At 43.0% G+C, this 14,437-nt stretch overlaps 1 protein-coding gene across 8 annotated transcripts in view; it reads left to right on the top strand.

Annotated features, from left to right (window-relative positions):
- bnc2 (basonuclin zinc finger protein 2) overlaps nt 1–14,437 on the top strand; it is a 449,449-nt gene that overhangs the window by 424,524 nt on the left and 10,488 nt on the right. For 7 of the 8 annotated variants that reach the window (XM_080188297.1, XM_080188300.1, XM_080188303.1 and 4 more), the window contains one exon: nt 11,515–11,541. The exons of the other annotated variant lie outside the window; for it this stretch is intronic. In XM_080188297.1, the coding sequence (XP_080044423.1) occupies nt 11,515–11,541 (27 nt within the window). The remainder of the gene's footprint in view (nt 1–11,514; nt 11,542–14,437) is intronic. 8 annotated transcript variants of the gene reach the window in all.

Below are 14,437 nucleotides of genomic sequence, written 5' to 3' on the forward strand. Positions count from 1 at the left end.
ACTCCTAAAAACGCTTACATTTCCAAAAATTAAATGCCACTCTGACTCTGAGATTTTATGGGCACATTCTATTCTATACTTTTTCATTTCACTACCTAGAAATCCCACCAGATGCTAGTTTTGTTTAGAATCATGCGTCACCGGAGACCATACAGCCCATCGTGTCTGTACTGACTCTTTGAAGAAGCTACCAATTAGTTCCATTCCACTCTGCTCTTTTCCTTCTTGCCCTTTAAGCTTTGCCTTTTCAAGTATTTTATCCAGTTCTCTTTTGAAAGTTATTATTGACTCTGCTTCCACTGCCCTTTCAGGCAGCACCTTCCAGATCACAACTCCTTGCATTGAATAACTTCTCATCACTCGAGATCCAGCAATGCTCTGGGAACCTGGATTCAAATCCCACCACCACAGAAATTTAAATTCAGTAAAAATCTGGAATTAAAAGTTTAGTGATGACCATGAAACCATTGTCAGAAAATCCCATCTGGTTCATTAATGTCCTTTAGTGAAAGGAATCTGCTGTCCTTCCCTGGTCTGACTCACATGTGGCTCCAAACCCACTCAATGTGGTTGCCTCTTAAATGTTCTTTGGGCAACTAGGGATGGGCAATAAATACTGGTCCAGCCAGTGGTGGCATGAACAAAAAAAACCACTTGTCCTGGTTGTTATGTCAACCACCTCGGATTTGTGTCCCTCTGGTTACCGACCCAACTGCCACTGGAAACCGTTTCTTCTTCTTTACTCTATCAAAACTGTGCATGATTTTAACCACCTATATTAAATTTCTCCTTAAACCTCTCTGCTCCAACAACAACAATCCCAGTTCTCTGAGTGACTGAATTCCTCCTCCTGTGCATACAGATTTGCACCATTCCATTAGTTTAACATTGTCAACCTCACCCAGATCTCTGAATGGGGAATAACGTCTGTGGTAGGTAAAATGTTAGAATCCGTCATTAAGGAGGAAATTGCGAGGCATCTTGAAGGGAATTGCTTGATAGGGCGGACACAGCACGGTTTCGTTAAAGGGAAGTCGTGTCTGACAAATTTACTGGAGTTCTATGAGGATGTGTCTAGGGCGGTGGATAGAGGAGAGCCGGTGGATGTGGTCTTTCTGGATTTTCAGAAGGCGTTTGACAAGGTACCTCACAAGAGGTTATTGCAGAAGGTCGGGGGACATGGAGTTGGGGGTAGGGTGTTAGCGTGGATAGAGGATTGGTTGTCAAATAGGAGGCAGAGAGTGGGGGTCAACGGGTGCTATTCGGATTGGCGGATGGTGACTAGTGGAGTGCCCCAGGGGTCGGTGCTGGGGCCTCAGCTTTTTACCATTTATATAGATGATCTGGAGGAGGGAACTGAGTGTAGGGTGTCGAAATTTGCTGATGACACCAAGATTGGGGGAACGGCAAATTGTGCGGAGGGTGTGGAGAGTCTGCAGAAGGATCTAGATAGGCTGGGCGAATGGGCCAGGAAATGGCAAATGGAATTTAATGTTAGCAAGTGTGAGGTGGTCCACTTTGGTAGGAATAATGGCAGGAAGGACTATTACTTACGTGGAGAAAAACTGCAGCAGGCGACGGTGCAGAGGGACCTCGGGGTCCTTGTGCATGAGTCGCAAAAACCCAGCTTGCAGGTGCAGCAGGTGGTCAGGAAGGCGAATGGGATGCTGGCCTTCATAGCGAGGGGGATTGAATATAAAAGCAGGGAGGTCTTGCTGCAGCTGTATAGGGCATTGGTGAGGCCGCAGCTGGAGTACGGTGTGCAGTTTTGGGCGCCGCACCTGCGCAAAGATATTTTGGCCTTGGAGGGAGTGCAGAGGAGGTTTACTAGGCTGATACTGGAGTTGAGGGGGTTGAGCTATGAGGAGAGGCTGAATAAACTAGGCTTGTACTCGTTAGAGTTTAGAAGAATGAGTGGAGATCTCATTGAGACATATAAGATGATGAATGGGATGGATAGGATAGAGGTGGAGAGGCTCTTCCCGCTCAAAAAAGACAGTAGGACTAGGGGGCACAGCCTCAAGATAAAGGGGAGGCGGTTTAGAACGGAGTTGAGGAGGAACTTCTTCACTCAAAGGGTGGTGAATCTCTGGAATTCTCTGCCCGTTGAAGTGGTGGAGGCTGCCTCGCCAAATATTTTTAAGACGCGGGTTGATGGGTTTTTGATAAGAGAGGGGATTAAGGGTTATGGGGAGAGGGCGGGAAAGTGGAACTGAGCCACGACAGATCAGCCATGATCTTATTGAATGGTGGGGCAGGCTCGAAGGGCTAGATGGCCTACTCCTGCTCCTATTTCTTATGTTCTTATGTTCTTATGTTCTATAATTTCACCTCTATCTGAACTCTCTCTGTTTATACAAAGGAAGATTTGTTTCTTCTTAAAATGTAATTCACGGCCGTGATGAGAATGAAATCGAATGTTTTCTTCTCCCCACCCTTAGAATTCCCAAACGTGAAACCAATCATGATGACTTTTTAAATCTGTCCAATCACTTTCAGTGGCAAAACGATTTAAAAATGGGATAGAATTGAAAAGTAGAAAGTTAGTTAGACTTGGATAGAAACTTTATTGTGGGGTTTGTGAACAGCTATGATCTCCACATTATAGTAAAGTCACAGAAGAACCAGAGAGAGTCCAAATAAGATTTATTAGGCTGATGCCAGGACAGAGAATGTTACCATCTGGAAAGATTGCACTGTCTAGAGGTCTTTCCCTGGAAAAATGTAGATGATGGATGACCTGACACTGATCTTTAAGATTTTGAAAGCTTTTGATGGGTTGGATGCCAAGAAGGTAGTTCTACAGTTTTTATTTATAGACGGGTTAGGTCTGTCCAGTCAGATCTCTGGTCTGGCTAAGCCCTATTATGCTGATTTTAATTTGGTTGGAATGTCAAGGAAGGGTGGTTGTTAGAGATGGTCATTGCCTGGTACTGAGTTGGCATGGTGTTACTTGTCACTTATCAGCCTAATCCTGAATATTGCCCAGGACTTGCAGGTTTAGAGTGCTGTAGTGTCTGAGGGGTCGTGAATGCAGCTCAACACTGTGTAAGCATCAGTGAACACTCCCACTCCTGACCTCTTGTTGGAGGTAAGGTCATTAGTAAAGCAGCTGAACATTGCAGGGCTCGGACGCTTGAGGAACTCCTACAGCGAGGCGTTGAGGCTGAAATGACTAGCTTTCAATAACCACAGCTATTGCCATTGTGCCAGGTACAACTTCAACCAGAGGAGGGTTTCCTGATTATCACTGCCTTCAATTTTACTCGGGTTTGTTGCTGCCAGATTGAGTCAAATGTTGCCTTAACATCTGGGACGGTCACTCTCACCTCAGCTTCAGAACTCAGCCTGCTCGGTCAGCAGAGTCATAAAATCAGAGTCATACACTAAAGAAGAGGCCCTTCGGCCCATTGATTCTACACTGATAAAACTACACTAAACCTACAGTGATCGCACTTTCCAGCACTTGGCCCATAGTCTCGAATGTTACGAGTTTTTAAATGTTCACCCAGGTACTTTGTAAAGGTTGTGAGGTTACCCACCTTTACTACTTCCCCAGGCAGTGTGTTCCAGACTCCCACCACCCTCTGGGTAAAATAATGTTTCCTCAAATCCCCTCAAAACCTCCTGCCCTTCGCCGTAAAATTGTGCCTCCTCGTTACTGACCCTTCAATTAAGGGGAACAGAAGTTTCCTATCCACCCTGTCCCTGCCATTTATCATCTTATACACCTCGATCAGGTCCTCCCTCAGCCTTCTCTGCTCAAAAGAAACAAGCTGAGCCTTCCAACCTCTCTTCATAACCTAATACTCCATCTTGGGCAACATCCTGGTGAATTTACTCTGCATCCTCTTCAATTCAGTCACATCCTTCCTATAGTATTTGATTTATTATTGTCACATGTACTAGTATACAGTGAAAAGTATTGTTTCTTGCGTGCTACACAGATACTGTTCATAGAGAAGGAATGGAGTACAGAATGTAGTGTTACAGTCATGGCTAGGGTGGAGAGAAAGATCAACTTAATGCGAGGTAGGTCCATTCTAAAGTCTGATGGAAGCAGAGAAGAAGCTGCTCTGGAGTCGGTTGGTACGTGACTCAGACTTTCGTATCTTTTTGCCAATGCAAGAAAGCGGGAGAGAGAATGTCCAGGGTGTGTGGAGTCCTTAATTATGCTGGCTGCTTTTCTTAGGCAGCGAGAGGTTTAGACAAAATCAATGGATGGGAGGCTGGTTTGCGTGATGGATTGGGCTACATTCACAATGTTTTGTAGCTCCTTGCTTTCTTGGGCAGAGCAGGAGCCCAGACCAAGTTGTGATACAACCAGAAAGAATGCTTTCTATGGTGCGTCTGTAAAAGTTGGTGAGAGCCTTAGCGGACATGCCGAACAAACATTTTGTTTTATTCAATTGTGGGACCTGGGTGTCATTGGCTGGCCAGCATTTATTGCCCATCCCTAGTTGCCTTTGTAGAGAAGACAGTTAAGAGTCGAGCACATTGCTGTGGCTCTGGAGTCACCTGTGTGCCATCCCGGGTAAGGACAGCAGATTTCCCTCCCTAAAGGACACTAGCGAACCAGATGGGTTTTTCTGACAATCGACAATGGTTTCATGGTCATCAGTAGATTCTTAATTCCATTTTTTTTTATTGAATTCAGATTCCAGCAGCTGCAGTTGAGGTCATTGGGGGAGGGGGGGTGATGTGTGCAGACAGGGGATGCGGAGGAGGGTGATATGAAGGAACAAACATAATGAAAATACACAAAAGTAGCTGCGCTGAAATCCAGATTCAGACCTGGATGTGCTTGTTTTCTAACCTGCGCATGTTTGATTTAGTCAGTTGCACCAAGTGACATTGTGCTGACTCTGGTTAGCTCGGGAATTGGCAATTTCATTGTGCCCTGGATTTTTTTAAATGGAAAATTGAAGCATATAAATAGCAAATCACATTACCTGCAGCAGATACAGGCACTGATGAGGTATGTTCCAGGAGTACTGAGCGATAAAATTAGAGATTCCTCAGTCTCTTTCATACTATTTACGTGAAATATTAAATTGTAAGATGGATCTCTGAGAGACGTTATTGGAAAAGGATTATTTGTATTCGTGTGGAAGATGTGAAACGATACCTAAAACTTGTCTGGAGAAAATGACAGGCTTTGGACAGAGGTGTGCTTGTCTCCTCACTACTGTTGGTTGCTCATTCTTAACAGTTAATTGCACCTGCAATTCCCTTACCTTTTTGAGAGTTAATGTGTGCAGTGCATCCAGGAACATATCAGTGCCAAGCTATCTGTTTGAGGACAGCAAAGCTAATTAATGTGCAAGTCAAGGTCAAAAGCAATCAACCCACAGAAGACCGGAAGTCTGCGATCTACCTGAATGGCAAAATTGATTCATAATCTACTTGCCTGCCTTATGGGAAATAACTGTTCTCATTGGGGGCCATTGAATCCCATTCTGAATAGTAAAAGGGATGCTGTCCATATTAAATTTCAACTGATTTGCTTCAGTTGTATGCTTCCCCTTTTTTTTGCTGATATTGGACTCTATAGATTAATGGAATAATATGAAGGTCTCAGTCAGAATGTTGTGAAGAGGATTCTAAGATGTACAACATTTTATTACTTTCAGTGTTACTTAAAACATTGTCTAAGTCAGATGATGCATCTCTGGTTACTCATGGTTTGCTTTTAGCTTCAGTATAGTTACAAACCTCGCAAATAAATTTGATTACTAGTTTAAACCTGAATAATATGCCTCACAGGTACAAGTTAGCTCAGTTGGTGTGCATTGCTCCCCTGAACCAGCTGTGATACAACTGGGACCTACTTCTTCTCCTGTCCTGTTGTGATATTTTGGTGCTCAGAGGTATGATTGGCAACCCTTGGGCAGCAAGGATACTCCATGAAGAGAAAGATGAAGAGAAAGGAGGTTTTGCTGCAGCTGTATAGGGCATTGGTGAGGCCGCAGCTGGAGTACTGTGTGCAGTTTTGGTCGCCGTACTTACGCAAGGATATTTTGGCCTTGGAGGGAGTGCAGAGGAGGTTTACTAGGCTGATACCAGAGTTGAGGGGGTTGAGCTATGAGGAGAGGCTGAATAAACTAGGCTTGTACTCGTTAGAGTTTAGAAGAATGAGGGGAGATCTCATTGAGACGTATAAGATGATGAATGGGATGGATAGGATAGAGGCGGAGAGGCTCTTCCCGCTCAGAAAAGACAGTAGGACTAGGGGGCACAGCCTCAAGGTAAAGGGGGGGCGGTTTAGAACGGAGTTGAGGAGGAACTTCTTCACTCAAAGGGTGGTGAATCTCTGGAATTCTCTGCCCGTTGAAGTGGTGGAGGTTGCCTCACTAAATATTTTTAAGACGCGGGTTGATGGGTTTTTGATAAGCGAGGGGATTAAGGGTTATGGGGAGAGGGCGGGAATGTGGAACTGAGCCACGACAGATCAGCCATGATCTTATTGAATGGCGGGGCAGGCTCGAAGGGCTGGATGGCCTACTCCTGCTCCTATTTCTTATGTTCTTATGCTGTGATAGCGTGGTCATGCTAAAACATTCACGGTTAGCCCTGTAGCATGCACTTCCCATTTTGCATTAGGGTGCACGTTTCAGAGCAGATACATGGATCTGCTACAGAACCCGCATTTTTCATAAAGCAATTTTTAAAAAATCAGCGTTATGCCCAAAATCTATCTGTTTAATGTGTTAGATATTTCTGCTAGCTATTACTATGAGTATAATTTGATGGGGTCCTATAAGAGATGTTCCTTTAAGAGTTACACATTAATATCATTACTAATAAAGACATTATTACAAGTTCCTCTTTCAGTATTGCTGAAGGAAGTAAAAAGATCACCTTGTAATATCTCTTACCCTATCTTAAAACTTGATTTTTGTTTACCTGATTTCTTTTGTGACTTATCTCACACATTCATTAAGACGTAGGTTACCTTTGTAAACCAGTGGGCCAGCTTGTCACAATGTAGAATCATGTCACAATGATTAACCTTCCAGAGGTAAGTGCAATTGTACCTGTGCAAAACTTTCCTGTGCTCCTCCAAAGACCCCCACCCCCACTGACAGTCAAAGAGAGAGAGAGAGAGTGTGTGTGTCAGTTTTGCTTGCTGCCACGTACAGGCCAGGTGGGGCTGCCTGGTTACAGTGAGGGGAATGGTGTAAGCAGAGCAATTCTCCACGAATTGAGAAAAGTAGTCTAATTCTGATAAATGGTCGACCCCAATACATCCTACCTGTTATTATAACAGACATGCAGTATCTGTGCAGTAAATTAGTTAAACCCCACAAGGGTTTAGCAGTAGCTTATCTGGAAGTGAATAATTTGACTGGTAAGGGAGCAGTGTACGTGACCGGCATGAATGATTTGTTTCACATTAAAGCAGCTTTAATTGACTGTTGTCTTCCTCAAATTAGAGGAATGTATATTGTCCCTCTGCTGGAAGAAAAGATACTGGTTCCCAAATTCTTCCTCACCAACCTGTACTGAGAATTAAATAGCAAGATAAATAAACAGAAAGATAAATAAAGTAGGATTGCATTTTGTTATTACAAAAACCACTAGAATATATATTTTCACTATAATCTATAATAGTAGCAAAACACAGCGTCTATACAATACATATAGTGATGTGGTCGACAATGACTACAATTTGTAGAAGGCACAGTGATTGTGTAATCTCTACAATTGATAATGGTAATTGCTACATATTGTGACTAAGCTGTACATCTGTAATTTCAGTGTAATGTTCAGTCTGTCATTGTTGGTTAATATATAATGCTTTAATGTACAGTTACTGCAGTTTCTGTGTGATATATAGTGCCTGTTCCCTTTGATTAATCACAATCAGAATACTTATTGTAGAGGCAATAATGCAATCTGCCTTCACTCTCCCTTTGCCCTTTTTAGCCGAATGTTGTTTCTTTTCTCATGCACTCTAATATCAAATTCCCCCATCCCTCCGTCCTCCATCCCTCCGTCCTCCATCCCTCCGTCCTCCATCCCTCCGTCCTCCATCCCTCCGTCCTCCATCCCTCCGTCCTCCATTCCCTCCATCCTCCATTCCCTCCGTCCTCCATCCCCTCCGTCCTCCATTCCCTCTGTCCTCCATCCCCTCCGTCCTCCATCCCCTCCGTCCTCCAACCCTCCCGCCTCCATCCCTCCCCTCCACCATCCCCTCTCCAACTCTCCCTCCAACCCTCCCTCCTCCAACCCTCCCTCCTCCAACCTTCTCTCCTCCATCCCTCTCTCCTCCATCCCTCCCTCCTCCATTTCTCCCTCCTTCATCCACTCCCCCTCCATCCCACTCCCTTGCCAACTCTCCCCTCTCCCCACTCCACTCCATCCCTCCCTCCATTGCCCCCCCACCCCCCCTTAAACAATTTGTTTGAACATTTGTATTGAGAAATGATATCTAACGTGAATATTGTTCTAGTCTTGGATGAATAAATGTGTTTTGGGATTTGTTTCAGTTGTGAATCAGCAGGTGCTTCAGGACACAGCCTCATTAAATTTCCATTCCTAGCTTCCCAATCTTGCTTATTTCTTAATTTCCTTCCTGTCTGATTGATCCTTTAATGTATTCAGTTGGAAACTGTTTTGCAAAGACCAGGAAAAAGTGTCCATACGTTATTTAGTTATGACAGTAAAACCTTTAGGAAGCTTTTAGGAAAATTGAAAATTCCAAACTTTAAATCCTCAGATTTAAGCAAAGAAATTAATATAAATACGTTTCCTGTTGTTAGCCTGGTGACTTAATGAGCAGTGATGACACAATGTTTGAATATAATAGGATTTCACACCAAGATATTAAAATCTCATGAATCACCATTCAAAATAATGCTTGAAAGCATCTTTTGGTTTATTTAGAGAATGTTCTAGACTGGAGAATGTTTGGTGACTCCGTGCATTTGCTAATTCTGCTTAATGATAATTACCTTTGGGAAGGCCCAGGAAGTGGATTCTTGCAGTTTTCATATCGTAGAGACACAGTTACTATGAAAAGAGTGAAGATCGTTTGGTACCTAAACAATTCCACATTGAAATTAGAACAGAAGTTGAACCTGTTCCATTTTAACTACCTGAGTTGTTACAAGGCAGAATGGCCACAGCCATGTTACAGAACTTGCTTCTATTAAGTTTCTAATCATGGTTCTCCTTTATTTGATGTGAGATGTCTCGTCTTGCACGCTGTATGTCAGCTGAAATCTATTCTCACGTTTGGAAATGCAAGGTTCATGGTTTCGCTTGAATCTGGCAAACATTTGACACTGGGACAGAATTTTACAGTTGAATTCAGCCTTGCTCCTGACATATTTTAAGATTCTATACAGTGGATCCAGTTTTAAGATTTTTTCATGTAGACAAAGTCTCAATTGTAGAAGGATTTTACCAGCAATCCAAAGCATCTAATGTTTCATTCAAATATCTGGTGTTCCTCCCATTAATCTGTATGTAGTATTCCTGATGGGACTAACAAACATAAGGAAGCTGAGGTTCCAAACCTAACTGTCAAAGTGCAGTATAATTCAGCCTTATAAATAAGGTGGCTACGAGAACAGGCCGGAGCTTGAGAGCTCTGAGGTGAGTAACTCATCCTCTGACTCCCCAAAGCCTATCCACTATATACAAGGCACAAATCTGGAGCTGCCTGCATGAGTACAGTTCCAATGGCTTTCAAGAAGCTCAGTACTGTCCAGGATAAAGTAGCCCACCTGACTGATACCCCATCCACTTCCTTAAACAGTCATTTCCTTTGCCATTGACGCACAGTGCTAGTAATGTGCCTCATCCATAAAGTGCACTGTAGGAACTCATCAGTGCTCCTGCCACAGCATCTCACAAACCCATGACCTTTACTGCCTGGAAGGACAAGGGCAGCAGATGCATAGAAACACCACCACCTCCGAATCACATACCGAGACTTGGAAATATCTTTGCCATTCCTTCACTGTCACTGGGTCAAAATTCTGGAACACCCTTCCTAACTGCAGTGTGGGTGTACATACATCAAATGGACTGCAGCAGCTGAAGAAGGCAGCTCACCACCATCAGCTTGAGGGCAAGAGAGATTTAAAATAACAACCTAAATCACCCAATCTCGTGATCCAGCTCCTGATAGTCTTAATTTGTCAATCCAACTTGATAGTAATTTTTAAAGAAAGAATTAATGAGTTTATGGCTATCAAAGTGACCAATGTACAAACAGTTGCTAATCAAGAGGTTAAAAGCATTTCTATCAGTCATTCCCAGAATATGCACAAGTCAGTGGCAGAGTAAAGCTCCCACTTGTCTGCCTCTTGAATTTGGCTTCCTCCTGAACCAATGTGATATTTCTGCTGCTTACACCAGACGTTTTTGTGGTCCCTTGGAGCAAAATTTCTAACTTTGTATAATTTGTGCTTAATTATGGGTAGTTTTATAATGTGGTCTCATGGGCTAAAACTCAACAAATCTTTGGTACTGTGTTTGTTTGTGGGGAGTGGAGGAAGGAAGGTTGTTGCACTTGGTGAGCACTGCTGTACTTTCCAGAGAAAATGGTTTGAGGCTATTTCATTGGGAAGACAAGACTTTGATCTCTCATTCTGGACTCGATTCCAACACAGATTGTGGTGTTTCTTAATCCATAAAGTCAATGCACTAGCCAGTCCTGAACTCAAGTTTGTTAAATCAGTCCAGTGTTCTATGATTTAATTTTCACTGGCTGGTATTGCAACTGAATAAATGAATAAAACTATTAGATCTTGTACAACTGCATGAATAATAGTAAAAGATGAACCAGTGACTCATCTTGGCGAGGAAGGCGCAGAAGATGAATTTACGCTGATGTATTGCTTCAATGTTTTAAAATAAATGTCGGGAAACTGTTTTTTTCAAAATTGCAGATCCCATTCACATTTTCTTTTATTGATCTATCTCCAGTAACTAGTTTAAAAACATCAATGTACACCTTCCCCATTCATTGTGTAGTCAGGAGTCCAATTTGATGTGAACCAAGCAAAGGATTTGATGATTTCATGAATGGGGTCGATTCTTTATCTTTCTGGGGAGAGCATGTGCTCACAGTCCATATTTAGGATGAAGAAAAAGAAATGAGGGGTAATGATTTTGAATGTTCCCCTGTGTCTCTGTGCAACGAAATGGGATTATTACAACGTGTTGTAGGAAAGAGGTCTGTATTCAAGCCCTTAGCTAATTGCAACAAGATCAAGGCAATAAATTAACTTCAAAATTATTTTACAGAATTTCCCCATATTTTTGGAGGCCAGCTCCCCTGGAGAGCACCTTGGCTTTTGAAAGTTGGTGTGAGCCCTGATATTGTTGATGTATGGGGAGGGGGAGGCCGATTTGTTTCGTAACATGTGTTAACTTGTTAAGTATCCATTTATCAGCTATAACGTTACTGATGATGAAAGCACTGGTTTCCTGGTTTGTTATGTGACTGAAGGCGTAACTAATTTTTCTTTCTTTTTTTTTATTTAACCCATTTCTCAGGCATCTCATACACAGAATACCGCACAGGTATAAAACCATTTACTAATCTTACACGTAGTTGTAGCTGATTGTGAAATTGTAAAGTACTGAATGAAATACTTGCAAGTACACACCAATATAGAATTGGTACAAGTGTGTTAAAATTGTACATAAAACATACTTCTGAACTTCAATGACAGACAAACTCTTAATAAGATACAAGTTTCCGAGGTGTTTTCTGACAATTGTCTGATGTTAAGATAATCAGCACATTAAGAATGCTAATTCATTGAGTAAAATACAGCTTCATATCAATTGATGTACGAAACTCGAGTAATGTTTGGGGGCTTTGCTATGGGAGCATTGATATTCCGCTGATTTGAAGGGAAGTCTATTATTAACAACAGTTTATTGAAGCTTCCCACATTTCCAGTCTCTCCCAACCCCAGTCTGATTTGTGCGCTGATATAATCGTCTTCTGTTCAGAGAAATTGTCTGAGCAGCTGCACAACCTGAAATTAAACTGATCTTTCTTTAAATGTCCCTGAACCACGGCCGCCGCCCACCCTCCCCCTCCCCCTCCCCCAACACTTTCCCCCCCGTCCCTCAATTATGTGTGTGTCAGTTTCAAATCAATTCCACAATTGCTAAATCAACCAAAAAGCCAGCTTGCACTTTGGATCAGATTACCAATCGCCAGTTGCTGGAGGAAATGTGCCCTGTTTTCCTTTAGTTTAAAAAAAAGGAAGAGTATTTGGGCTGTTAATGAGATAATGCTGGTGTACAGGTCTAAACTGGACAGGTTTTATTTTTGAAGAGCCAGTAGGGGCATGATGGGCAGAATGACCTCCCTCGGTCAAATCTTTAAAAAGAAATGGAAAGAAATGGATGAATACACAATTACAGCAATTTTAATATTGACCATAAGATAGCTGAAGGGAAAGCCAAGAACATCATTATCAAACGATTTGAATTGTTTGAGAAGTTCTGCTGATGTGGTAGTGAGTGTATCAAACCATCATCATCCTTTCATTGTCATCTCTCATTGCTTACTTATCATTCTAAACTCTGCTCCTTATATTCTCACACCTTCCTTCTCCTGTTATTTCTGCTCAGGACCTTGTTGTAATTATATAGTGCCTCTCATGACCACCGAATGACTCAATATGCTTCAATCCAACGGGATACATCACTGAGGCTTGTCACTGTGTGAAACATGTACCACAGGCAGCTATGTAAAAGCTGCTTTGAGTGAGAGAGCTGAGGGATAAATATTGAGTAGGACACCAGGGAGAATACCCCACTTTTCTTCAGAATAATGTTGTAGCATCTTTCATGTCCATCTGAGAACACAGTCAGGGCCTCCATTTACATCTCATCTGAATGACTGTACCACCAGCAGTGTAGCACTTCCTCAGTATCACACTGGGACTGTTAACCTGGATTGCACACTCAAATCTCTGGGGCAAGACTTGAACCCAGGACCTTCAGACTCTGAGGAGAGAGAGCTACCCACTGAGCTCAAACCTTCAGAAGGTGTTTGACTGACTTTGGATTTATGCTGATTTGGAGATCTGCAGAATTCATAAAGATGGCCATTGATAGAGTTCAAACCGTTCTTATACCAGCACTGGCAACAGCTCAGCACATTGTAAAATAATATTACTCACACACAAAAAATGTCATTATAGTTTGGTTATCCACCCCTACTATTTTCTGTTTTGCGACACTTTCTCACTCTCTCAGTCACAGTCACTCTCTCACTCTCACTCTCACTCTCACTCTCACTCTCACTCTCACTCACTCACACTCTCTCTCTCTCACTCTCTCACTCTCACTCTCACTCTCACTCACTCTCACTCTCACTCTCACTCTCACTCTCACTCTCACTCTCACTCTCACTCACACTCTCTCTCTCTCACTCTCACTCTCACTCTCACTCTCTCTCACTCTCTCACTCACTCTCACTCTCACTCTCACTCTCACTCTCACTCTCACTCTCACTCTCTCTCACTTTCACTCTCACTCTCTCTCACTCTCACTCTCACTCTCTCTCTCACTCTCTCTCTCACTCTCTCAGGGAGCCGAAAGAAAAGCGGCCGAGCACAAAGAAAAAGGGACATGTTCTCTCTCTGTCCCACCCCAAACATCTCTCTCTCTCACACGGGCTCACACACTCAATCACACACAAACACACTCTCTCACACACACACACACTCTCATGCACACACACTCTCTCACACACACACACACTTTCATGCATACACACGTTCATGCACACATGCTCTCGTGCACATACACTCTCTCTCACACTCACTCTCTCACATATCTGTCACACACACACTCTCTCATCCTGGCACTCGCCCAGGCACTCACTCACACACACTGTGCATGAGGAGATCTGATTGTTTTTCTTCCTCTAATTGAAAGGTTTTGAGGCAGAATGGAGTGAGTCTGATTGTTGTCCTGGTAAATCAACACTTGTGAGTTGAGCTTCTTGTTGCGGTTCTACTCTGGGACTGTTGTCACACTGGAGCTGCTGTAACTGAGGGGAGGTGTGGGGAGATGGGGCCAAACAAGTCACTCTCAGTGCAGTCAAGGGTCAACAGGCTTCTTAGAGCTCAGATCTGTCAAAGATGGTTACAAGAAAAAATGTGTTTCTCTGCCACACTGTTTTTGAGCTGAAATTCCAATCTTTGCAGATACAAAACTGCATTGAACAGGCCACAGAGTATAAAATCTCTCAACACCAGGTGTCTCATTGTTCAGAACACACACATGCTCGAAGCTCCATTGCGTTCCTGGTTTGGACAATGTACACGCATGTCTATCATCTGGGGCTGTCCTGGGGTGTTCTCAGCCAAAACCTGATCAAACATTCCACTGAAATGTCCATGCAGTGTCCTGCCAGAAAGAGAAATGGTCTTATTGTATATTGTGACAA

The sequence above is a fragment of the Carcharhinus amblyrhynchos genome, chromosome 5 (genome assembly GCF_965287045.1).
Source record: "Carcharhinus amblyrhynchos chromosome 5, sCarAmb.v2.hapA, whole genome shotgun sequence".
Lineage (NCBI taxonomy): Eukaryota > Metazoa > Chordata > Chondrichthyes > Carcharhiniformes > Carcharhinidae > Carcharhinus > Carcharhinus amblyrhynchos.